The sequence below is a fragment of the Triturus cristatus genome, chromosome 4_1 (assembly GCF_964204655.1).
Source record: "Triturus cristatus chromosome 4_1, aTriCri1.1, whole genome shotgun sequence".
Taxonomy (NCBI): Eukaryota; Metazoa; Chordata; class Amphibia; order Caudata; family Salamandridae; genus Triturus; species Triturus cristatus.
In genome coordinates this window covers 744259336-744285158 of record NC_140585.1, presented here as the reverse complement: position 1 = coordinate 744285158, position 25823 = coordinate 744259336, and the positions used below count along the sequence as shown (strand labels likewise).

Here is a 25823-nt window from a genome sequence, read left to right as displayed (position 1 = left end):
GCTTAGTTGGGCCAGAGAGTGTTGACAGAGGGAACCACCTGGGTCCAGAGTGGCGGAGAACCTGCGGTGCCCCTGCAGTTGCGGGCCTGCGTCCACATTTTCTCACCCCAAGCAGGGAAGCCCATCAAGGTATTGATCGGTCTACCCTGGCTTTTGGGTGGGAGGGGGTTGTGTTGGACTTGGCCCTTTTTCCCTGAATTTTTTCGCTTTCCCCTTTTGGATAACTTCTGAGTGAAATAAAATAAACATGTCATGTTTGGTGTGTCTGACCTTGCAATGTTAAATGTTGTGCAATGGTGTGCGCACGTTTATTTTTACCATGGTAGAAATGTTACTTTTAAAATGGACGCCATTTCTGTCTGCTGGTGCTGCCTGCCTGAGGTGGGTTGGCGGTCTAGTGTTTGAAGTGACAGAGTGCCCCACACCTCACCCACAGTGACAGTTGAGACTGGAACTGCCAAGAGCCTTCTAGACGGTTCTAGCCCTTTCTGGTAGGTGGGGTGAGGGGTGTATAAATAGCGGAGCTGGGATGCCATGTGCACAGACAGAGTGTGGACTTGATTTCAAGGGGATGCCCTGTCAGGAGGTACCGCCGCAAGGGCCTGCGTGCTGGCCCCTGAGCCCATCTGTACCCCTCTACTGTCCACAGGGCTGATGAATGAGAGCCTTTGCTGGAGTGAAGACTGGGGGATGACTGCTTCTAAGAGCTGCGGTCCTGTACTGATGAGTGCCCACTGACTGCTGATCTGGCCCAGCATTGCCTGCCTGCTCTCCTGCCCCAGCGCCTCGTGAGCGCCCCAGGTTTATTTTGTGGGACCTAGCGCCTTGTGAGCGCTATATTGGGCTTGACGGTACTCCCAGGAGGTGAGGAGCGTGGGCGCTACTTTGCTGTGTGGGATGGTGTGCCTCTGGGCCCTAGCACCTCGTGAGCGCTGTACCTTACTGCCCCCCCTAAGAAAAAGAAGGAGCGTGTGGCGCCTGCGGCGCTGTGAGGCCTGGGAGAACTGCTTATTTAAAAGAAAGAGCGGGAGCCCACCCCGCATGTGTGGTCCTTAGCGGGTGCCCACCCCACGTTTATGCTTCTAAAAATAGCGGGTGCCCACCCCGCTGTGGTGTTGAGGAAGGCGGGAGCCCACCCCTCACGTCGCTGCATATTATAGTAGCGGGAGCCCACCCCGCGTGTGTGCACTCTTTCGCTGGTGCCCACCCCGCTTCTATCTTTATTTGTGAGCGGGTGCCCACCCCGCATGGTGCTTGTACTTAGGAGGGAGCCTACCCCTCATTGTCACACCGAAGAACTGCCAAGGATCACCACCGCAGCCCGGGAGTCCTGAAGCACCGCGCGGGCTCCCCCGCTGACGTCAGAGGGGAGCCGCGCTTGGATTGGTGCTGGCCGTTGCCTGGCAACCGGAAAACGTCATTGGGGACAGGAAGCCTGGAGCGGAAAGGCGCCAGGCGGGAGCCTACTCCGCGCTGGCCAATGTCGACGGAGACTTTGCTCCGTAAAGGCGGGGCTCCCCAGGAGCGGAGGAGAGCCCGCGTGCAGCATCAGCCGTCCGGGTGAAGTCCTGAGGGGTGGAGAGAAACCGGAGCTTCCCTGAGGAGGAGAGCAGAGACTCAAGACAGCTCCGGTGAGTGGAGGCTTCAGGAGGGCCCAGTGTGGTGCTCGCGAGGCACCCTAGCAGTCGGGCCAGTGAGTCTTGAGCGGCCGTGCAGGACAGCGGGCCGCAGCAACGTTGGAGGAGAGATCGCTGCTCAGAGGCTGCAGCGGACAGCTGCTGACTACTTGGCTCAGCCCTCAAGGAGTGGTGAGTGGGGCTGAGCCTCTCATTGTGATTCATTCCCCATGGGGTGTGCCCCCCAGGGTGATAGGCCAGTGTCTAGTTTGGCTACCCAGCGGCGACGCAGTTGCGGGCCGCTGCAACGGTTCTTCTTGGGGGCATTGCTGATTTGGGAGTCCCAGAAGAGGGGCTCCCACGTTCCCAGTACTATACTGGCTGTACTTTATGCAACTGCCCTGCCGGACAGTGGGCAGTTGTAACGTTGGGGGCAAGGTTTATTTAGAGAGTCCCAGAGTGGGGTTTATACCTGCCCAGGGTGGCAGTGTTATATGCATCGGTGGGCTCTACTGACTACGTTTTAAGCCCCGTGAGTATGATTTATGCCCAAGAATAGGACGCATTGCTATTGGTGTTATGTGCAACGTGGCTACCCTGTTGGTGATGCCCAGTCTATTGCGATGTACGCTGATGCGTTGTCGCATGCTCCTATGTTGATGCATATGCTAATTTTGTGATTCATGCCATGATTTATGCTAATGTTACTGATGCTAATGAGATTATGCCCACAGGTTTCCACTCGTAATGCTAATGTGGTGTTACCAGGGATGCACCATTATGCAAATATGATTAGGCCCAATGTACTACATGATGGGATTTATGCATGTGATAATGCCTAGTGTCTTGCCCAATGTGACCGATGCCTCATAGCTGATGCCTAATGATTTTGCTTTTATGCCTCAGGAGTTTAGGCCCAAGGTGACGTAAGCTGGTAGGCTGCATAATTGTGTTTCTATGCTTAAGAGTTATTTCTAGGTTTTTGCGTGAGCCAAGTTGGGTACGGCTAATGCTTTCATAATGATTATGCCTCAGTGCTCACAGGCGGATGCCCTATGCTAATGTCTCTATGCCTAATGTTTTTGCCTAATGCCTACGTGGCTGGTTTTATGTTTAGGCCTACCTTGATAAATGCCTAAAGTGATTTATGCCAAGTGCATGTCTTCTCTCCAGTAGGTACGGCCGGTGAGACATTATTGCTTATGGACTTTCATTTATTCGTGGACTCATGATGGTTCTGGCAGCGGCCCGATTAGCCCTGCCCTGTAAATAGTACCCACCTGTAAGTGATTGCTGGGTGTCAGTTGGCACCGTGTTCGTAACTGCGATTGCCTTCTGGTGTGTTTTTCATAATACACAAGTTATTTTTCACGTAATCTAGTGTGGAGTCTCTTTTTGTAGTGTGCCTGGTGTGTCGCCTGTGTGTGCTGCGCAGATGCTTTACACAATGCCTCCGAGTTTGGCCTACCCGCTCCGCACCACGCTACCCCGTTTCTAACAGTTAGACTATTATTATAAGTTGTCTCAACACACCATGTTATCAGCCTTTTGTCTCCTTTCACTCCCTTACACTACAACAGTTTTTCTTTTTCACGTTTCACTTTTACTTTTTCTGTCCTCATTAATATGGTTTTGTAATGTTTTGTTTTGCACTCAGCATTTTTTCAGGATTCTTAATTTACCCATTATGCCAATGCCAATGTATCCACACAATTTTCAAATATATATCGCAGATGAAGCACAGTTTGTACACCACTAATGTTTGTAACTGTTACTTTCTCGTGCGACATCCATGTCCCACCTGAGGAAGTGAATGAAAGTAATTTGGGATATACCTGGATTGAAGACTCTGTGTCATGCTGTTTTTTGTAGCTAGTAACTTTAAAACATTTTGTTATTCTTTTTGTTAAACCTGGTCACAACCTTACATAGACACTTAGATTCGATTAGAACAATTCTGTAGCACCCCAAATGCCGTGGAACATGATAGGAATAGCGATTACGGTGATGCTTGACCGTCTTGGGAAGGGAGAACAGGGGGGTCACATATATTCCCACAATGCCTATTCTATCTGCCCCATATAGCAATCCATTTCTGGGGGCACCCACGTGCAACATCGACAGTTTTTTCCCTTTACCATACACCAGTCCATATCCACCTTCCAGGCTGCAATCATAGGCGGTGTTGCTGCCCCCCATAGTCGTGCAATGTTCCTTTTGGCTACCATTTAATCCAGAGTTGCCCATAGTTTGTCCTTACTGTTAAGGTCTGTGGGTTCCCACACGTTCAAGAGGAACTTCTTGGTTTCAGGCCTAATCACAATTGCCAATACCTCGCTCATGCACTCGTGTGCCTTCCTCCAATATTCCTATATCGACCCACACTTCCATATAATGTGTAGAAAGGAGCCCTCTAGGTCACACAGTCTTCTGCACTGCCCATCAGTCGTCCCTCCCATTTGTACCACTCTGGGTCCAGAGATATAGATTCTGTGTAGCATTTATAGCTGAATGAGGCATAGCTTGGACGAAATCGCGCCTTCCCTTGGGGAGGCAACTGCCTCCCGCCATTCTTCATCATCCAGCTCTAGCCCGTCCCTCTCCCATCGTTCCCGTAAAGGTACCAGAGGATCTGGAGTGTCGTTGATGAGTTTTTATATGTTAGGGAGATGACCTTATCAGGCAAGTAACCGTCAAGTAGTCTGTCCTCCAGTGGGAAGGATTCAGGGGGAGAGTACCCATCTGGGAGGTTAGTCTGGAGGGAGTGCAGGTGCCTGAAGTATTCTTTCGCAGCTAGATGGTGTGTTAGCTAGAGCGAGGCAAATTATACCACCTTACCTGCCTCCCAGAGATCTCCAATCCATGACAACCCAATGAGATCCCACTTATCAAACCCTTTGGTCCTTCCCAGGGTGCCCAGTTGTTCCACGTCCTACATCAGGGTGGCCAGTGTGAGTTTTCGGTCCCAACCTAAGCTACGGTTTACTGTGTGCCTGACTTGGACTGAGTGATATGTCGGTCCTGTTAATTGATGCCTGCGGAGTCTGGAATAAAGTGCTCTGTTAAAATTCCCACTGGGGAGTAGCCATCTGTCCATCCTGTATCCGGGATCATCACTGAAACGATAGGTACAGTGGTTTACCGCTGCCAAATGGGCCGCCCAGTAGTATTTTCTGATATCAGGGAATCCTATACCCCCGTCATACCACCCTAATGTGAGTTTGTGAAGTGCAATCCGGGGTCTGCCGTCCCACAGGAGGTCTCTCTGGATGCTTTCTATTTCTTTGAAGTACCTAGTCGGTACCGGGTCCGGGGAGTTCTGCAGGACGTATAGGAAGCGCGGAAGGGACATCATTTTAAAGAGTGCTGCCTTCCCAACAGTGAGAGCCGCAGCGCCTTCGAGGTCGCAACATCTCCCTTTAATCTTTGTAACGGGGGAGGAGATTGCGCTCGTACCGACGTTTGGCGTCAGAGGTGATAAAGATGCCTAGATATTTGAATCCCTCCATTGCTACTTGTATGGGGCAATCAGGAGGCGGGGGGGGGAGGGTCCCGTGCAATTCGTAGAGCAGTTGATTTTATACCCAGAGTTTTCCACAAAGTTAGGGAAGATGTCAAGGACAACACAGAGCGATTTCTGGGGAGAGGCGAGGTATAGAAGAATGTCATCAGCATACACGGAGATGCGGTCCTCCTACCCCTCCGTCCATTTGAGTCCCCTATCCAGGCCGCCCACGGTTCAAGTGATAGGGTGAAGTGCAAGGGGGAGAGTGGACGGCCCTGACGAGTCCCTCGTCCAAGGGTGAATGCCTCCGACAGCTTGTTATTAACTACTTCTTGTGCCAGTGGGTCCGCGTAGAGGAGTTTAACCCATCCAATGAAGCCGGGGCCGAAGCCCAACTTCTTGAGGACCGCAAATAAGTATGGTCATTCGATCGTATCAAACGCCATAGTGACGTCCAGTGATACCACGGTCGCGTCCTCACGGATTAGATTTAAGTGATCGATTGGACTGGGCAAGCTTGAGTCTGGCTCTGAGATATGCAGGCCCTTGTCCTTTTATAGCTCTAAATGTCAGTACCAGGGATTTGAACTGTATGCGGCTAGTCGCAGGCAACCAATGTAGCTTTTTTAGATGAGGCGAGATTGAGTGACGATAGGGGATATTGCATATCAGCCTTGCCGCTGCATTCTGTACAATCTGCAGGCATTTAATCAAATAGGCTGGTGCTCCCACATACAGACTGTTTGCATAGTCCAATGGTCCTACATGAGTCCATGGGCAAAAAAGGGAGAATGATGGGTCTATAGGATGAGCATTCGTCTCTTGGTTTCCCTTCCTTGTGAATGGTGACTAACGTTGCTATTCTTTGATCATGTGGAAGTATGCCTCGCTCTCTACTTGCCACTAACTTGTTTTTAAGGTGGGGTGCCAGTATGTCAGGTTTAAGCTTGTATAACTCGACGGGTATTCCATTGAGACCCAGGGCTTTCCCCGGCTGGAGGTTCCTAATTGCCTGAAATATTTCATCGTTTCTTAGGGCACTGTCCAATGTTTGCCATTCTTCGGCTGTAAGGGTAGGGAGGGCGATGTCCGCGAGGAGTGCCGTCGAGTCCTCCTTCGGCAAATCCGAGCCGCTCTGGTATATCACTTTGTAGTGGTCTGCGAATGCATTAACTATGGCCTGGGGATCCATAATCACGTCACCAGCATGACTTTTTAGTTCAGGTACGAGTCTATTTGACCTCTCTTTCCGGTCTAGCCATGCAATTAATTTGCCAGCTTTGTCTCCCTGATCGTACAGTCTGCCATCCCTATCTCTCGCTAAGGTTTTAGCCATGTCTGTTGCAACGGCTTTGTACTCGCTCCTCTTCAGTTGTAATTGATGGAGAGTATCCTGTCTATCCCCTTCGCCCACTTCCTCCTCAAGTCGGAGGAAATCACTTTCAAGCCGAACCATATCCTTAAACTTTTCTTTGCACGCTCCGGCAATCGCTGACAGTGCTTGCCCCCTGGTCACTGTTTTAAAGGCTTCCCAGAGAGTTGAGGGAGATCCGACCGACCCTTTATTTTCCTGGAAGTAGAGGTCAATGGCTTGCATGAGTGCAGTTTTTACAGCGGGATTACGGAGGTACCAGGAGTTTATGGGCGCTACGCTACCCACCCTTTTGTCACTCAAGGCCAAGTGTGTCCATATCTGGGAGTGATAAGATATCCCCCTTGCCAAGTGTTGTATTTCACGTACCGTAGTTATTTGGGACATGGGCATGAGCAGGTTATCTATTCTGGAGAAAGTATTGTGCGCGCCAGACTTGAAAATGTATTGTTTGCAGTCAGGGTGGTGTGCCCTCCAAAGGTCTGTGAGGGCAAGAGCCTCAAGAACGTTTGTGAGCCAACTACTCAAAGCTCCAGGTTCTCGGGGCGGATAGCTATCAAGATGGCCCGAGACAACTGAGTTGAAGTCTCCTCCCACAATCAATGCGCCCTCAGGGAGCGAAAGCATGAAAGCGCCCACATCCATAAAGGTCTGGCACTGAAGACCCAGTTGAACATAAACCACTACTACTGTAAGGGTGTGTCCTTCCCATTGTCCCGAGACAGCGGTGTAGCGACCCAGTTCGTCAGTCCAAGTGTGTTGTATACTGAGCAGGAAGGATTGCCTAAGAAGAATACCAGCACCTCTTGACCCTGACGTGAATCCGGAGTGGGCATCAAGTTTGTACCCCCATCTGTTCAAGGCCTTACAAGAGTTTCCGACTAAGTGGGTCTCTTGGAATAGCCCAACGTCAGGAGTATGCTGCTTTATGTATTGGTGCGAATCAATAAAGAGTTCTGGCCCTTAGTCAGTAAGGCTGGACCAAACTTTAACCAAAACAACAAAAACACTCCCAGTACTGACAGTCATCACTTCACTCATACCAATCACACGTGACACTCGTAGTGATTGTAAATCTTAATAAATATTTTTATTCTTATTGTCTTATATTGCTTTTTTCAATTATTTAGAAAAAATAAGTCATTCATGTCAATATTTACATGAATATCATGAACAATTTTTTGGGACCATAAAAACATTACAAACATATAACATCAAATACGACGATACCAAATAACGCCACCAGCACGTTTCATAGTCAGAATTATTTACACAATATGAGCACGCTCAAAATCCATGAAACATTAAAGAAAAAGAAGAGAAAAAAGTAAGAAACCCAAGGGAAAGGTCAAAGAAAAAATAAAAGATCAAAAAATTACAGCAACACAGACCCAGGGAGAGATTAAGCCAAACAGTTATGTATTCAGGTCATATGAAACTTAAATTCATTTGTTGACACACTATTATATAGACCTGATACTCTCAGTTTATCACAAAATACTTGTTTGGACTTAATAAGCGGTCTACGCGTTTCAAACCCATTGATGTTTTGGGGTTATCCTCAGGACCTGGAGATTGAGCTTATGCTCTTTCTCTTGGCACCCAATGTACCGCTTTACGCGTTCGCCACTCCGCGTTTACAACCAAATATTTCTAATTTATCTTAAGAAGCTTCAACTTAAAAAAATTGTTTTTGGGCGTATAGCGACGTCTCCAACATTACGACGGCGATGGATCAAACTGTCGACATTCTCATGGTTATGCCATAGGTGCACGCAGTGTCCGTACTCCACTTTATGTTTTGAATGTTTTTATCTTGTACTTAATCTGCAACCACAGCGTCCGGTCATCCGTCTTTCAACAAAGGCTTTATGTATTGGAGCACGATACTCCGCTTAACCTTGTCTACGAGCCCAATGACGTTCCAACAAAGGAGCTTTAGAATCTTGTCCCAGTGCATACTCATTTCGGTTCAGGTGATGTGTATTCGGTTCTCGGTATATGCAACTCAGTCTGAGCAATCGGGGTCTGGCATGCTGTGACCATCCATAACCCGCCAAACAACTCCCCTCCCATTGATAAAGAAGGTACAATCACCAACAGAAAATTCCCATGAGCTACATCCCCCTCCCTGCTACCCTGCTGCGTAGGTTTAAAACTACCCACATCCCCAACTAGCAGAACGCCTGTCACCCAATTAACTAATCAACTGTTACGGGGCTGTGGGATGACACTCCCTCGAGGTGCCCAGGGTCCTACACTCTCCCACCTGTGGAGATTGTCGTTGTTATGTGCAATCAGTCCCGCAGCGCTGGCCACACGCTGCATGTGCATTCCTTCGACACAAGTTCAAACAATATACATTACAGATTGCCGCCACTGGTCCCTCAGTCTGGTATCAAGGGGAGGTGAGTTCATTCCCAACCAGCCACCGAGGGTGCCGGGCTCATAGATCTCAACCTCCAGGCCGCTTGTTGGAGTCACTTGGCCATCCGGGGAGCTCGGTGTACGCTCATGTGTGTCTCTCCAACCTTCACTGCTTCCCGATCTTGCCTTCCATGTGGTCCCTTTGTCCAGCCAGGCTTGCACCTCCGACGGCGTCAGGAAAAACAATGATTTCCCATCAGCAATGATTTTGAGCTTCACAGGAAAGAACATCATGTACTTGATTCATTTGTCTCTCAGTGTGCGTTTAACCCCATCAAAGGAGCGTCGCTCTTGCTGCACCTTGAGAGTAAAGTCCGGGAAGAACCTCACAGTGGTGTTTTCGTATCGGAGATCTCCTTGGAGGCGTGCAGCCTGCAATATAGCACTGCGATCTCTATAGTTCAGGACTTTTGCTATGATTGTCCTGGGGGCTGTTCCTGGTTTCGGCAGAGGGACTGGAGCCCTGTGGGCCCTCTACACGGTGAAGAAGGCGGACAGCTGTCTGTGTTTGAGGTGATTCAGTACTAGATCCTCAAGGAAGAGGTCCACGCTTGGCCCCTCTGCCCCCTCTGGAACCCCAACCACACGGATATTGTTGTGGCGGGCCCTTCCCTTCTGGTCCTCCAGCTTAAGGGCCACCTGACGGTGTTTGGTGGACGAGTTGTTGGACTCGTTCTTCCAGTTTCCACATCGTGCTTTGGAGCTCAGTGATATTCGTCTCCGTCATTGTGACCTGCTCCGATGTCTTGTTCATGTCCGCTCTGAACAAGTTAATTTCAATAGAAATTTTGTAAATTTTTATCTAAAGTGTTGTCCCCAGAACCTGGGTAGCCGCCATGATTGAACTGAGCGATGGCCCTGCCTTGGCAGTCCGTGCCTCTGAGGCCCTCTCGTCTATCATTGTTGGTTTTGGGACTGCGTATTTGTCAAGCTTATTCGCCTGCACCGGAGTGCCCCCTTTTGGTTTCATTTTGGGTGGATATCCGTGGAGTGTATCTTCAGCACCGAGTGACCCCTGGAATTTGTTCTGTTCAAATACAGTTTTAACATGGAGTGTAAGGAATCAACGTGGATCCGCGGCCGTCTGCCGCTCACGGTGACCTTCGTCACCTGAGGGCTCCCCCTGATCCATTAGCCTCGGGGGTGTCTGTGTCCCGTGACGCTGAACTGGTTCTGGCCTCGTCCGGGGACCTTGCGTGCAGCCCAATCCTCACCCACTGCAGTCGCCACACCTTGTCAGCTTCCCGATGTCATGGTGTTCTGTCGGTTCAACAGCACCTCAATCAGGGGTGTGTCATTTTATCAATGTATTGTTTCTGCCACGCCGTTCTGCGCGGTTCCAATCAGCAGCTGAGTGCCTTACACCGTCTCAGTTTTCCAGCAGGCCTTCAGTGTCTGTACAGGCGCGTAGAGCGACTTACCGAGTATTGTCCTACGCCACACAGTCCTAGGTTCTACCAGCCGTGCCACACGTTGAGTCCGATGCAGCGGTCACTTCACTCCATCCCAGGTCACCAGCCCGATGTTTCCTCACGGTACAGTCGAGAAACAGACACAGTGGGTGCCTCAGTGCTGGGTCCGCAGAGAGTGGAGTCACCAGTCTAATTACCGATCCTGTGAACACATGCGCAGGTTTACAGCTTCCTCGTAGTGCAGCGAGGGAGAAGACGACATGTCTGCCAGTAGGCAGTTCCCTCGCGGTGTTTCCGCCCTGGTGGGGTCTTCCTTTGATCCAGTGGGGAAGCCTATTGTTACATCAGGTGATGAACTTTGACGGTGGAAGCACTGCGCTTAACCGCGGCTTATGTGCTGCACTTGTATCGGCTCCCCGGGTCTCCTATGTGGGCCTTACCCCCAAAGGTGTGCTCCGAGCGGGCAGCCACACTGCATGGGAGATCCCCCCGGTGTTTCGGTCAGATGGTTAGCGTTGCCAGGCCCACGCAGACAGCAAATGGGGGGGAGCTCCTTACCCCCACTCCTGCGCAGGTGCACGCCGAAACCGGCGCGGAGTTCTTTTCAGTACGGGGAGGCTGGAGCGTGAGGTTCCCCAACTGTCCACGATCCGGTCACGCGCTTCACTTTTGAGTCCGCATGGGTCGATTCTGAGGTCCTTTGATGGTGCACGGCCGCCCGCGATTGCTTCCGACTGGGCTTGTTGTCGGTAGCGGGGTTGCCGGGGGGCCCCGCGCCGACTCTTACACTCTGCAGCGGCAGCTCCACAGCCGGGCAAGGCAGCTACTCGAGCACCGCCCACACCACCAGGCCTCCACCTACTTTTCGCCAGGGGCTACAAAGTCAGGGAAAGAGACTATGTCAGGACAGTTTCTTTGGGATTCTTTTCCCCAGTTCGATGCCGCAGGAGTTTCGCCGGCACTGCGGGTCGCTTCAGCCTTGCCTGTGCAGGAGAAGTGAAGGATAATTAGGCTATTGTTGCGGCCCCGGTGGAGCTCTCTGTCTAGGCGGCCACCTTCGCTGGCGCCAGGCCACGCCCCCTCTGTAGCTAGTAACCTAAGCAAAAAGAATGGAATGAAGTTGGGACCTGGTAGGGCGCTTGTATAAAAATAAGTAGGTGCAGTGGCGGCCGGTAATTTGATCAGGCTCCAGACAAGTACACACACACATACTCACCCATCTACAAGCACATACACGCGCAAACACCCATTCACAGCACGCACGTATGCACTAAACATAAAAAAATATATAACTTACCGGGATGCAGCCATGACACTTCTGAGGGGTGGGACTGCCGCTTCCTCTCATTGGCTGAACTACGTCAGTCAATGATAGGAGGCTGCAGTCCCTTACTCGTCACTGAGTGGGATGGGGTCAGTGAGAATCGCTGACCCACCCCATTTGGTGATTCAGTGTCACTGATGGACACATGGCCCTGGGCACTTCAGGGCTTAAAACTAAAGTCAATACATAAGTCATAAGAGGAAGGACCTCGAGGCGCTTTACAGGACTCAGGAGGTCCGGCTCACAAGGCTGTGAAATTCTCAGCCCAGAAAATTTCAGCTCAGGCAGCCAGGAGCCTGCGCATTTTGCACATGCATATGGCCTGGCTGTCTGACTATCAGGCTGACCTTTGCTGAGCCTGACAGACACCCTTTATCTTTCCAAAAAGCTGCGGGTCGGGCCTCTCCATCATTAAGGACAGCCAGCTCCTGAGTGAGTCGATCCCACCTGTTACCTGGAATTAGTGATTTAACTATCATCTTTTCCACATAAATCTAAAGTATTTCTCCTGCAGTCACGTTCTTTAACCGTAGCCTGATCATAAGTGGCGACTGATGACATTTTAAAAGGATTGGGTGAAGATATGGTCGTTAAATTTAATCAAGCAAAGTAAGTGAGGCAGACTTCATTTAGGAGGTGTTGGAGTGTTCTTCTCCAAGAAATAGTTTAAAAAACACAAGGCCAAGTGGTGCATTTTCTAGCAATTTTTTTCACTAATTGGCTGAAAATGCAGAAGTTCTGAAGGAGCAGGTTTTTGTACAGTCAAAGCAGTGAAATTTCCAGCAGAACAAAAATTGCCTCAGGACCTTTTGTGTTTGTCATTTAAAAAAATCGAATTATGCAATTTCACATGGCTTATCATTGTTCATGACGACCACATAGCATCCTTATTGACCTCGGTTTTCCATTCTTCTTCTTCCAGAAAGATTTCCAGTTATGAGGAGGTATGACTATAAAGCTGCTTGAAAGGGGCAAGGTGGAGCAATCGAAAGTTATACTCCTCTCACAATCACAATTGTAGACATTAGCTATAGACTCGCCCTAAAGCTTCACACAGCAGTAATATTGCTCGATACCACTCAGATATAAGTTGTAAACGTATTTCTGAAAAATCATTATTTTATCAGAAAAAAACAGGATTGACATTTTGAGAAAATGCAGACATTTCACCATGAAATATATATATTTCTGGATACATTAGCTAAGTTGGCCAAAACGTACGCTTATCAGGAAAATATATATTTGGTCCTCACACATCACCATGTCATGTTCATCTGGCATTCACATAACCTGCTGTCAGACATGGACAGCTTCTGCCTAGTTATCCTCATTATCAAATACTGGGGACCCTCGTCTGTGAGAGTGATTTTCAGTGCCATTGTACGAGGAATAGCCATAATTATGCTAAGAATGGCACACAGACGGTCCTCTGTAACTCTGTGGAAGTGTCACTATCATGTCAACGATAATAAGGATGTTGTCAAGCTTAGCCACTATATATAAAAGATAGCCCAAATGTCATTAAGAATTCCCCTAATATATCAATGAAAGGCCACTTTTATGTCAGGATTAGCAAAATGGCCAAATATGCCAGGGCCACAATAGTCCTTGGTCACCACTGAACCACCAGTTGCCCCCCACATCCGTACACATACATGGAGTCTCAATCACACACAAAGCAGCTCACTCACATATACTCACATGTGCACATATCCACATGCCAAACTACACACAACATTCATGTCTCTTCACCCCTGCCTCCTCCCCTCCTCACTTACCTCCCAGGCGGTGACCCTGGTTCGCAGCACTGTTGCTCAGTACTTTCTCATTGAGTGCTTTCAAGCTCTGCATTATGTTTTTTGTTCAGGCATCAGTGGGTGGTGGGTAGAGAGAGTGGCGGGTCCCGACATTAAGAGTCATGATGCCAGGCTTGCCAAGTACCCAGGAGATGGAGAGTTCTTGGCTGTAACTCTGCACCTTGAGCCCTGAGGTGACCCAGCACCTGCATCTGAGTGGTCCAGGATAGGCAAGGGAGAGGATGGAGGACTGGAGATACAGGCAAACTCACAAAGCCTGCCACTCCATTAGGCACAAGGAACGTGGCATGGGTTCCCACCGTGTCACAGGCTGTAGTGGAGTCAACTAATGCAATGACCCTATTTAAGCGAAGTGGAAAATAACATCGACTTCAGGGCACGGACCATGGTCATAGTGCCTGCTTCTCAAAGGGCTGAATAGCACCATGGCCAAAGCAGGATTTCAATTGCTGACCCTGAGCATCCATTGCTGTTGTTTGTACTAGATGGCTGCACAAGACTCTGATGTATATATCATCTCCACACAGGGCCCTGTGTGGAAAGCTATGTGCCTCTTTTGTTGCTGGTGGCCGATATTGCAGCTATGCTGCAAAACTGGCCCCCGGTAACAAAACACCCTCCAGTGGTCTAAAACCGGCCCCCACCCTAGCGGCCCACTGGGGAAACTCCCGGTACCCGCTACGGCCAGTCCGGCCCTGTGTGAAGATAAGCTTTAATGTCAGGATGAATATCAAAACTTTCTTGCTGTTGCCTAGCTACCTCCACTATTTTGGGAATCAGAGTTGGATTGGGATTGGAAATCGGCCCGGGCATGCTAAAAAAAAAAAGTGGCCCACATTTGCATATTGCCTTTCAGCAAAACACTGCTTCGGCGAAGTTTTATATACACCTGAAAACAAGTGAGGCCACTTTTGCGCAGGCCCCCTGCCCCCGCTCAGTATGCAAACATTATTTAGCCGGCCCAGTGAGAGCAAGGGAGTGACACCAAATCGACCCCCCCAGACTGCCAAAAAAGCAGCCCACAGGTGGAATTTTGATACCTGCCCCTCGGCCATTGCCCGAGTGCCCACCATACCAAATCCGACCCTGTTGGGAATGCACTTGTATCCAGATTGGGCTTTTCTTCACCGTTATTAAACATCCATTGTCTTTTCTGTGTCAAAAACAAGGCTGTTGCTGGTCAATGTGTGGCAGGAAAATGTTTATTCATCTTCATAGTCATGGTCATAGTCAGCACAGAGTAGCAGAGATCAGCTGCTCCTGCGAAACATCACATAAAAAGATGAGTATGGAGCACTAGGAAAGTGATAATATAGAATAGCCATATTTATGTCTTGTAGTCTCTAATGATATTTAGAACAGTGGAATGTTGGCAGCTCCATTAAAAACAATGAAGTTCTCTGGGCTTCTATTGCCAGGTAGAAGCCCGGAGCTCCAACATTCCAAACCAAGGCCTCTCAGATCCCGAGGGGATTTAAACCCCCCTCTGGCTCAGGGAGATGTTTGTTTTTACTAATTAGAAGATTCTGCCCTCTAGGGGTGGAATGGTATAATAGCCTTAGAGCACTCCGTAGCCGGCTCTACCGGCCATTATAGGCCCGCTCCCTTGTTAAAGGCTCTTGCCTTCGGATCGGGCCTTCAATGCTAGGACGTGCCTTTAATGGCCGGTACAGCCCGCTACGGTGGGCTCTGAGGCTGTAGTAGTGATATGCTTCTACTCTGATCAGATAGACTATAAAGATTCATGCACTGCACTGATAAACATAAATGAATGCCACATGTCCGCTTCAGATGTGTAGAACCCGATTCCTTGCTCCACATAGTGGAACTGTGCCCCTTGATAATGTCGGACAGTGTTATAAGAACAGTGAAAGAAATTACAGGAGAAGTGTCAATTCCCTCAGCTCGACAGGTGCGTGTCGGAAGATTAAAGATATATCCTTTATCTACTTGTAATCTTTATAGCTAAAAAACTGGTAATTGGCTATTTGAGAGACCCTTTATTGCCATAAATTGAGATGTGGTGAGATGAAGTTATTAAAGTACCGTTTATGGGGTATGTCTTAGCAGTTTTAAAATGTACATCGAGAGGATATTATGAAGTAATGCTTAAGATGGTTGTTTTGTTACTCATTATTATTTATGTTAGAGAGAACCTTACCAGCAATACTGTCAAGAGAGTGCATATATTTTACAGTAAGTAACTTAATCTATTTAAACGAAGAAAAATATGACCTTAGAACACCAATATTATTAAATAAACAGCAGATATGGGACTTGAGGTTGGGAGCAGGAGACAGATACAGAATTATGGTGCTGCAATTCAGCCATTTGTGGTTGCAAATGGCTCATTTATAGAATAGGAACGTTTGTTGCAAATTTAGGATTGCAGCTACATTCCTATTCAGCATTTAGATGTTGCTGTTAGGGTATCCCTCCCAAATACTGAATTGCAGAGGGGCGTATTAATATTTTGCAACCGGATTCGGTTGCAAAACATTAATGTTTTATCAACAACTGGGCGGTAATGGCAAGGCATTCGGAAATGTGAATGTTACAAATATATATATTTTTAGAGTAACCTACCCTTAAAAATGTTAGTTACAAGTTTCATTTATTTTCCTTTTTTTTTAAACGCCTTCTGTTTTTCCGTGTTGCTTTTTTTAGATTGCTTTATTTAAAAAACATCACAGACATATTGGTCTGCTGACCTCAGCAGTCTTGCGTCCCTGTGATGGCTGCAATTTATAGTGTATCGCAATTAGCGACCTACCTTATTAATATTCTTGAAGAAGGTCGAATTGCAACACACTATAAATTGGGTTTTTGTGAACTGACATATTGGTACATAGTGCATAATTTGCAACGCCTTTTACCGAGTCCATTCTTAGTACATTTGGCCCTAAATTATGTGGCAGAGTTGACTGAATGATGAAGCTAGGACAGGCATATTTTGAGGCAAATATGTGGTACCTCTTTCCATTTAAAACAGCTCTGCAGTACAGTAGAATACATTAGTCACTATTTATGTATCTCACTCCATCCATCATCTCCTTGTGTTTGCTTTGTTCACCCTAAGTTAGCAGGGTATGCCCAGATGTGGGTCCCTTGTTCACTTTGCCATTGGATTCAAGCTAGCCTGGCTGATGAAGGGTGTTTCCCAGAAACCGGTCCCAGGATCCTTGTTTCCGGTCCAGTTCGGACTGGACTGTTCCCATGAGGCACAGGGTCAAGACTCATTTGCATATAGCTATGTCTGAACTGGGGTGGAGAAGTGTGCTAAAAGAATGATGATGGATTCAACCCAGATCTGTGACTGGGGGTGAGTGTTTGAAAAGTTTCAGCACTCCGTCCATCATCTCCTTGTGTTTGCGTCATCCGGATCTTGACCAGTAAGCAAAGAAATCAGATTAGGGGTTAAATCAACAAGGCAGAAAGGGAGTTAGGCTGTAGGTGGCAGTGATGCGTGATAAATAGATGTTTGTATCAGGGTACTCCTCACATCATTCCACAGTAGGGTTTCCTGATGTTACAGCAACTTCCTATGCGATTCTCAGTTTCTCATCTGTGTTTTGTAGCCAGTATTCTATCTAGTGTAGCAGAATTGCATAACATGTGTACTACATGCCAGTAACACTATACCAATAGTTCTTTAGCACCCATTGACCTTTCCATAACTTTACCATCTTCCAATTAATGTTTACCGTATGTATGGAAAGAACGGCCTTACTATAGTAAACATTGCATTGCTTACAAAATGATCTGTGAATTGTGAATTATGATCAGAAATGCTGGTTACTTTCAGGATAAATTGGAGGATCCAATGACAATAGAAGTACTTTTCAGAATACAAAAGGGCATTGGAGACATGTTCATTGAATACGGATTATTTTCCAAAGGGATTCATTGCCTCCAGAATGCCCGGGATACACTTGTCTGTCTTCCATCAGATGCCTTAAACAGGAATCCAGATTTATTGCAGCAGAAAGGTAACTAATTATTTGTAAATATCACTAATTGCATTCTTTAGGTTTGATACACATTCCTTTTTCTTCAGAAAAATTAAAGATGAGAATTGTATTTAAAATATGCTTGTCAAAAATTTAAAGAATTGTTAAATATTTGGTTGGTGCGATGAGTGTGCCTGTAAGTCTCTAACATATGTTGTAGAAAGTGCACCCAAGATTTGAAGGTTAAATGACACTTGTGGACTGCATCAGCTTTGTGCTATCTACTACAGTGACAGTGCAAGCATGGATACAGGCCTACCCTTTGTAGCCTGACTGTTGCAGTGTAAAGCCAGCAGTGCGACCTATTAAAACAACCCTTTTTGACAGGTAAAAACCTCCCTTTTAAGTATTGGTAAGTCACTCCTTTGTATAGCCAGTGCTTAATTTGTAAAACAATAAGTGCCAGGGCCCTCTCCAGGAGACCACTGCAGCTTGCACTACCTGCTGCCTCTGCCAGAGCTGCCAATCACAACACCAACACACTACTAATCAGCACACTCTTAGAAGTATAACAATTCCAGGCTCCCAAAGCTATAAAAACGGCATGGCTGATAGGTATTAGTAATTTATTATTGTGTAACTCTCTTAGGTATAGAAAGCATGGGTTATGTGCCACATTATCCCTATACCATACACTTCACTAGCAGCATAGTTCACATTAACAGTAAACCACAGATATATAGAAACCCGTCATTGCATCAATCAATCAAGCATTTGTAAAGCGCACTACTTACCCGTGAGGGTCTCAAGGCGCTAAGGGGTGGGGGAAATGCTGCTACTGTTCGAAGAGCCAGGTCTTGAGAAGTCTTCTGGTCAGTAGGTCTTGGATCTGCCGTAGGCGGATGGGGAGGGTGTTCCATGTCTTGGCGGCGAGGTGGGAGAATGATCTGCCACCGGCGGTCGCTCTTCGGTTGCGGCGAGGGCGTGGTCGGCAGAGCGGAGATGGCGGGTGGGGGTGTAGAAGCTGAGTCGGCTGTTGAGGTATGCTGGTCCAGTGTTGTGGAGTGCCTTGTGTGCATGGGTGAGGAGCTTGAAGGTTATCCTCTTGTTGACGGGGAGCCAGTGCAGGTCTGGGGTGTGATGTGGCTGCGGCAAGGGATGTTGAGGATCAGGCGTGCTGAGGCGTTCTGGATGCGTTGGAGCCGTTTCAGGAGTTTGGACGAGGCTCCTGCGTAAAGGGCGTTTCCGTAGTCCAGTCTGCTGCTGACGAGGGCCTGGGTGACAGTCCTTCTTGTTTCGGTAGGGATCCACTTGTAGATCCTGCGGAGCATGCAGAGGGCCTTGAAGCAGGAGGAGGAGACAGCATTGACCTGCTTCGTCATGGAGAGGGTGGATTCGAGGATGACCCATAGGTTGCGTGCGTGGTCGGTGGGCGTTGGAGCTGTTCCTAGTGTGGTTGGCCACCAGGAGTCGTCCAGGCCGAGGGGTTGGATCCGAGGATGAGGACCTCCGTCTTGTCCGTGTTCAGCTTCAGTCGGCTGTTCCTCATCCACTCGGCGACGGCCCTCATTCCCTAATGGAGGTTGGTTTGGGTGGTATGGGGGTCTTTGGTGAGGGAGAGGATGAGCTGGGTGTCATCGGCGTAAGAGATGATGTTGAGGTCGTGCAGTCGGGCGACGTGGGCGAGCGGTGCCATGTAGATGTTGAACAGCGTTGGGCTGAGGGATGAGCCCTGGGGCACGCCGCAGCTGATCTCAGTGGCTTCGGAGTGGAAGGGGGGGAGGCGGACGCTCTGTGTTCTGCCGGAGAGGAAGGAGGTGGTCCAGTCCAAGGCCTTCTCTTGGATCCCGGCGTCGTGGAGGCGTGTTCGTAGTGTGCGGTGGAAGACCGCGTCGAAGTATATGGTGTTCAATCTGTATACAACTATTCAGAAAAAGCCAAGTTCTTAAAAATACTGAACGTCTGTTCCAAAAGGAATGCCCTACCATGGACAGGTTTTTATTTATAACAAACACTGACGGTCACCGAACCTACATTCAGAAATAAAGTTGATATGAGCAGAGAAGTTGGTCCTGTAAACTGTACTGACAGTATGGAGAGCGTTTACCCTGTAACAGACTGTTTGCAGACCGTGAAACTCGCTTGAGAAATAGACTACAGAGTATTTAAAAGTATCTACTAAGAACAGTGGACACTCTATGCAGCACTTGGTAAAATAAGCAATGCCTGAAGGTGCTAATGATTATACACCATGTAGCCTTCATACTGTGGTGAAATCTTTACAGATATCCCATCTTCTGAAGCAAAACAAGTACATGTAGATAGCTTAATACCTGGTAGACGCAGTTTTCTATATTAAGTAGAAATGATCATGCTGAGACAATTCTCTCTAATAACTCAAGACTGCTTATAATGCTTAGTATGTAGCATGTAGAAACTTTGCCCTGCTGGAAACTTTTTCTGCAGTACCAAAAAATGTTTTGTGGAACATAATGAACACAAATCATCAACTGTCACTTGGACACAGAGTTACTCTTCAATACAAACATTTATAATGTGTTTAATACCTCTACACACCTATGATGCATTAGAAGCACATGCGTTTTGTAAACAGTTATACCCATTAGCTGGACACAGGCTGTACAAAATTAGGTAGAGAAGTAATATGGTAGTTACCCGCCACTATGTAAAGTACAAAACAAATTAACGCACTCATTGGATGATGTCATCAGTGATGTCATCATTGATGTCATTTGAGATGTCATAAATGATGTCATAGAACATGTCATGAGTGATGTAATATATGAGGTGATAAGCATTGCATAGCGGGGGCGCAAGTTACAGTTAGCTCTGGTAACTATAACTGGTGCATTTCTGTGGGTTTTTTAAAGTTCAAAACTTTAATATTGTCACTGACAAATTGACCTAACTATAACGTTACTTTAACCTGTGTTTTTTTTAGTGAATTTCTAAGTTTTGTGTTGTTTTTAAACAAAAACAGATCTTTTTATTGCACCTAACTATAATGTTACTTTAGAAAGTACTTCCCTTCACTCCAAAGAAAGCTTTCACTCAGTTCCATCAAAAATACCATTTAATTAACTGGCAGCGCGAGTTAAAACAGGAACGCGTTTCGGCTGTCTCAGCAGCCTTCATCAACCTGATAATGCGCCTTTTTAATAAGCCTTAAATACTACTATCTGGTGTCATGTGATAGTCCAACATAAAAGAGCCACTACTGACAGGGCTTCTCAAAATTACAAATATAAACAATACTATTCTTGCGGCACCATGATGGAGCATAATTCATGAAAACAGAAGTAACTCTCATATTTCAAGCAGTTACAAAGTCAGTGCCAAAATTATCGATATCAGTGAGCGCTGCACTCGTGTGTAAAGTTCCCAATGCGCTTGTAAAGAATGCCGGCTCCAATCAACAAAGTTCCTTGATGATCGGGCAAAAGTTTGCTGACAGATAAACAAAGTCACACACCTTTTAACTAATAATGGCCCCGTAATTCTCACAGTTCTCGTCGTTGGTCAATTTTATCACTAATGTGGCACACAGCGCTCACCTCATTTCACAAATGATGAACTGCTTGAAGATTTAAAGAAACACGCACTGTCCGTATATTTCATGGTTCATGACTCTGGAATCTCTGCAAAGAGTATTGTCCGCAGTGCCCGGCTCCGAGTACAAATCCAATGAAAAGTGAGTACCCACAACAGAACCTCCGTTCCCGCCAAGGGAAGCCGAAGCCTCCCAGCGTTGGACAGACGACGACGCTGCTGCCACTCATATCCGTTGTTCGTTGTTCGGGGGCATGCCACAATTGACGCTAGTCATTTAAAGAAATGTGGCTTTAGGCGGCGTTCTCCAAACCGCTGGTGGTGCAAGTAAGAGGCGAATACCACGCACGCCTCATAAGTATAAGAAAGCACTTCCCTTCACTCCAAAGAAAGCTTTCACTCAGTTCCATCAAAAATACCATTTAATTTACTGGCAGCGCGAGTTACAACAGGAACGTGTTTCGGCAGTCACAGCAGCCTTCATCAACTTGATAATGCGCCATTTTAAAAAGCCATAAATACTCCCTTTTGTATATATATATATATATATATATGCAGGGTAACGCCCGCCTACTTGGATTGACAGCCATAAAGCAGGGCATGGGATTGCAGTTTGTTTTTCATCTACCCACTTGGGAAAGAACTATGTTTAATTTTGTAATTGTTAAGCATACCCACAGGGAAGGACAAGCAGCGCACTACAATATCCAGGAGGCTATGCATTTTGCCACGCCCATGAAGGCAGGTGTTTAAATGAAGGAGTGTGTGATACTATGTGCTTTCATTCTTTGTTAACTACACGCCGCAGAAGAAGGGACAGGGAGTTCCCGGAACGCGTCAGGCATATGAATTTTGTTAGATGAAAGTTGCTGATCAGTCCTTTGCTTGCTGGCTGCCAATTAAAACAACGAGAGAAACTACTCTTCTTGTGGCCTTATTCGAATGGGTAAACCTGTAATTGTGGATTAATGGCGGCTGACCTCTGTCGCGAAAGAGGCCCACCGCAGAGAAGCGGGTCCTATCAAGTACCAACCGGTGTTTGAACATTAGGAATGAAGAATGAGCTGGCGCTATTGCAGGGTAACGCCCGCCTACTTGGATTGACAGCCATAAAGCAGGGCATGGGATTGCAGTTTGTTTTTCATCTACCCACTTGGGAAAGAACTATGTTTAATTTTGTAATTGTTAAGCACACCCACAGGGGAGGACAAGCAGCGCACTACAATATCCACGAGGCTATGCATTTTGTCACGCCCATGTGGGCGGGTGTTTAAATGAAGGAGTGCGTGATACTATGTGCTTTCATTCTTTGTTAACTACACGCCGCAGAAGAAGGGACAGGGAGTTCCCGAAATGCGTCCGGCATATGAATTTTGTTAGATGAAAGTTGCTGATCAGTCCTTTGCTTGCTGGCTGCCAATTAAAACAACGAGAGAAACTATTCTTCTTGTGGCCTCATTCGAATGGGTAAACCTGTAATTGTGGATATATATATATATACATATATTTCCACTGCTCGCTTTTCTTTGTATGTCGCCTGCTGCCAACAAACTAGAGCGGACCAAAAAGTGAGTGCAATTATTGTGGTTTATTCACCGCATCAACAGATCTCGCCATTACGCGTTTCGGCAGTCACCTGCCTTGATCACATGACAGCGTTTGGGATTCATTTTGCTGAATTTAAAGTGCTAGTGCTGTTACATTTACCAATGGACATGGAAAAAATACGTTCAATCAGTGTTGTTTACAGTCAAACATTTTCACAATTAATTGTTATTATACTCTTAAATGCATATTTTCAAAATACTTGAACAATCCCTGTGTCCAAAAGCTTTTGAATTTTGACAAGCATTTTATACAGTTTGGCTTTATACTTTGATTTTCGTCAAACGTTCAGAGCATAAATGCAATTAAAACTAGTTGTTCAAGTATACATGTTACTTGTCCATTGTCCATCATCTAAATATTATTCAATTACTGTGTATACCATAAACAGAAACTAAAAATATACAAGTGTTTGTGCCAAAGACGGAAGACTTAAAATTCCTCCCAATATATAAAGTGTAAGTGATAATGAAATCAATATAATGTATCTTGTAGTTTCATTGGTACATACCCATATTTTCCATTTATACTGACATAATGTCTTTATCTATGCATTGGAAATATATCCGTATAGGTATGGCCATTGGGTGCAAATATTCACATGTGCAAATGAGCAATTTTCAATGGCGGGATTGATAGATTAATTATGCAATTGATTCCCATGGTGGTAGACATAGACATAAATATGTAATTAAATATAAATATATAAATAAATAAATATAATATCTTAAAATACAACTCAATCATAAAAATTCCTCCATCAATGGTGAAATATTCCATAAAATTGCTATGTAAACATTCCATGTGTATAAAGTATATCATCGGTGCATCAAAAATTCGATGAATAATTTTGCAGTATTTACAATCTTATTTAAACCTTAATGATAGGAGATCCATTCAACTCGGATACATCTATAGATCTGATTTGATTTTCATATGAAGAGTAAAGTTCTAAATTTTAATGTAACTGGCTTGCAATTTGAAACAAGAAAGGATTTGATTTTATGCTTGAAAGGGGTTTTCTTTCACTGACTCTATTTATCATATGTATTTTATAAAAGAAATATTATTAGAACATACTTTAATAAAATATATGATTTTCATAAAAAAGTTTAGGGATCCTCGCTTGTATTTAGACCCCCCAGCTGCTTTGTATCTAGCTCTAATATAAATTGTGTTTCCAGTCTCCTCAGTTTGGCTTCCCTGTTGCCCCCTCTTTTATCCAATGGAATTGCGTCTACCGCATATTATCGCAAATGTATGAGGTTGCTATTATGGCATTCTTTAAAATGTCTGGCAACAGGGTAGCTAGGGTCGTTATTGGTAAACGCTCTTGTATGCTGTAGGATTCTCTTATGCATTCGGGGAACATTATTAAAAGCTGTACAATATTCTGTCGTGGTGACACCAAACTTGCATGCCTTGCAACTACTGCATTTAAAAAACCCTTTTCTAGCGGACAACCAAGGACCAGTGTTCTGGTCCTCCAGATTATTGCAGACCAGAGCATTACCCATAGAGGCAGTTTTCCTATACGAAATCGCTGTTTTTTTAGTTAGACTATGCCCTATAACTGGATCATCCGTAATTATGGGCCAGCTACGTCTCATTATTCCTCTAATCTGTGTTTCCTGCCTTGAGAATGACATAATGAGTCGTATAGGTTCATTCAGTGATCCCACTGATTTCTTGGATTTATTTCTGTAGATTAATAGTTCTCCTCTGGGTTTTTCATTAGATTTTGTTATGGCTCTATCTACTACCTTCATCTTGTATTCTCTTTCCAGAAATCTAGCTTTACTCTTTTTGTTTCTTTTGATATTCTGATTCACTGCTACATATCCTTCTTATTTGAAGCATTTCCCCGTAGGGGATGCTGTCTATAAGATGGCGGGGATGTGTGCAGGATGAGTAAAATAACGTATTGCCTGCCGTATCTTTGCGATACATGGTAGTGCATATAACGTTATTATAGATCTTAATTTCAACATCCAAAAACGTAACACTTTCCTCACTAATGTTTGAATTGAACTTTACATTTACATCATTCACATTCAATTGTGTTATGAATTGTTCTGCGCTCTCCTCTGTTCCCCGCCAAATTATGAATAAGTCATCTATGAATCTCAGCCAACATATTATGTTATCTTTGCAGACGTTGTCATATTTCTTCCTGAGGACCAGCTCCTCCCACCATCCCATGAATAAACATGCATAACTGGGGGAGAAGCTGGCCCCCGTGGCCACGCCCTGCACCTGTTGATATATTTGATTATCAAAAAGGAACAAATTATTATTCAAACAAAATGTCAACAAGTCAATGATCATTCTATTATGTTGCGTAAATTGCATTGGCCTACGTGATAAAAAATATTCCGTCTCTCTAATTCCATCCCCATTTTTTATGCAAGTATACAATGATGACACATCTAATGCTATCATGTGATATCCTTTCTGCCATTGTATGTTATTGATTTTTCTCAGGAAATCGCTTGTGTCCTGTACATATGACTCTAGGTCCTGAATATGTTCCTGTAGAAAATAGTCAATATAACACAATATATTCTCATAAGGCCCGTCACAGGCTGAGATAGTTGGTCTTCCCGGCGGCTTGTACCTGTCCTTATGGACTTTGGGGATGAAATAGATTTTTGGTATCACCGGATGTTCCTTCCTAAGATATTTGTATTCATCAGGACTCAACATTCCTAAATTTTTCCATGCCAGTAATTTCGTCATAAAACAGTCCAAGGTAGTTTTATATTTCTGGAAGGAGCTCTTCCTGTAGCAGTCTGTATTACCCAATTGCCCCATGGCCTCAATCATATATTCTTTTAAGGGCCAGAGGACAATGTTCCCACCTTTGTCCGAGTTTCTCTTGACCACTTCTTTGTCCTTCCGTAGCCTCTCCATTAGTTGACCATACTTCCTTTCATGGTCCGAGATTTTTGCTTTTGTTCTTGTTAATTTCGATATTCAATTTTTTGATTCGGGCCACAATCTGATCATTAAAAATATCTATTGAATCCCTCGGCATAATGGGTATGAATTTTGATTTCAATTTAAAATTTGTGTTAGGTCTGGCACTTGTTTCATTGTCCAAGGCTCCACTGCCTTGTGAGTCATTGAAATGGTCCTGATACATTTCATCCTCCCCTCTAATGGCATTTTCTTTTTCCAGGGTTTGTAAGTGCCTCAGTGCACTTACATCTGCCACTGTGCGGC

At 45.9% G+C, this 25823-nt stretch overlaps 1 protein-coding gene across 1 annotated transcript in view; it reads left to right on the top strand.

Annotated features, from left to right (window-relative positions):
- Nucleotides 1–25823, top strand: part of LOC146855455 (putative tetratricopeptide repeat protein 41) — a 380695-nt gene that overhangs the window by 243116 nt on the left and 111756 nt on the right. The window contains exon 10 of the mRNA XM_085651143.1: nt 17279–17462. Coding sequence (XP_085507269.1) covers nt 17279–17462 — 184 coding nt within the window. The remainder of the gene's footprint in view (nt 1–17278; nt 17463–25823) is intronic.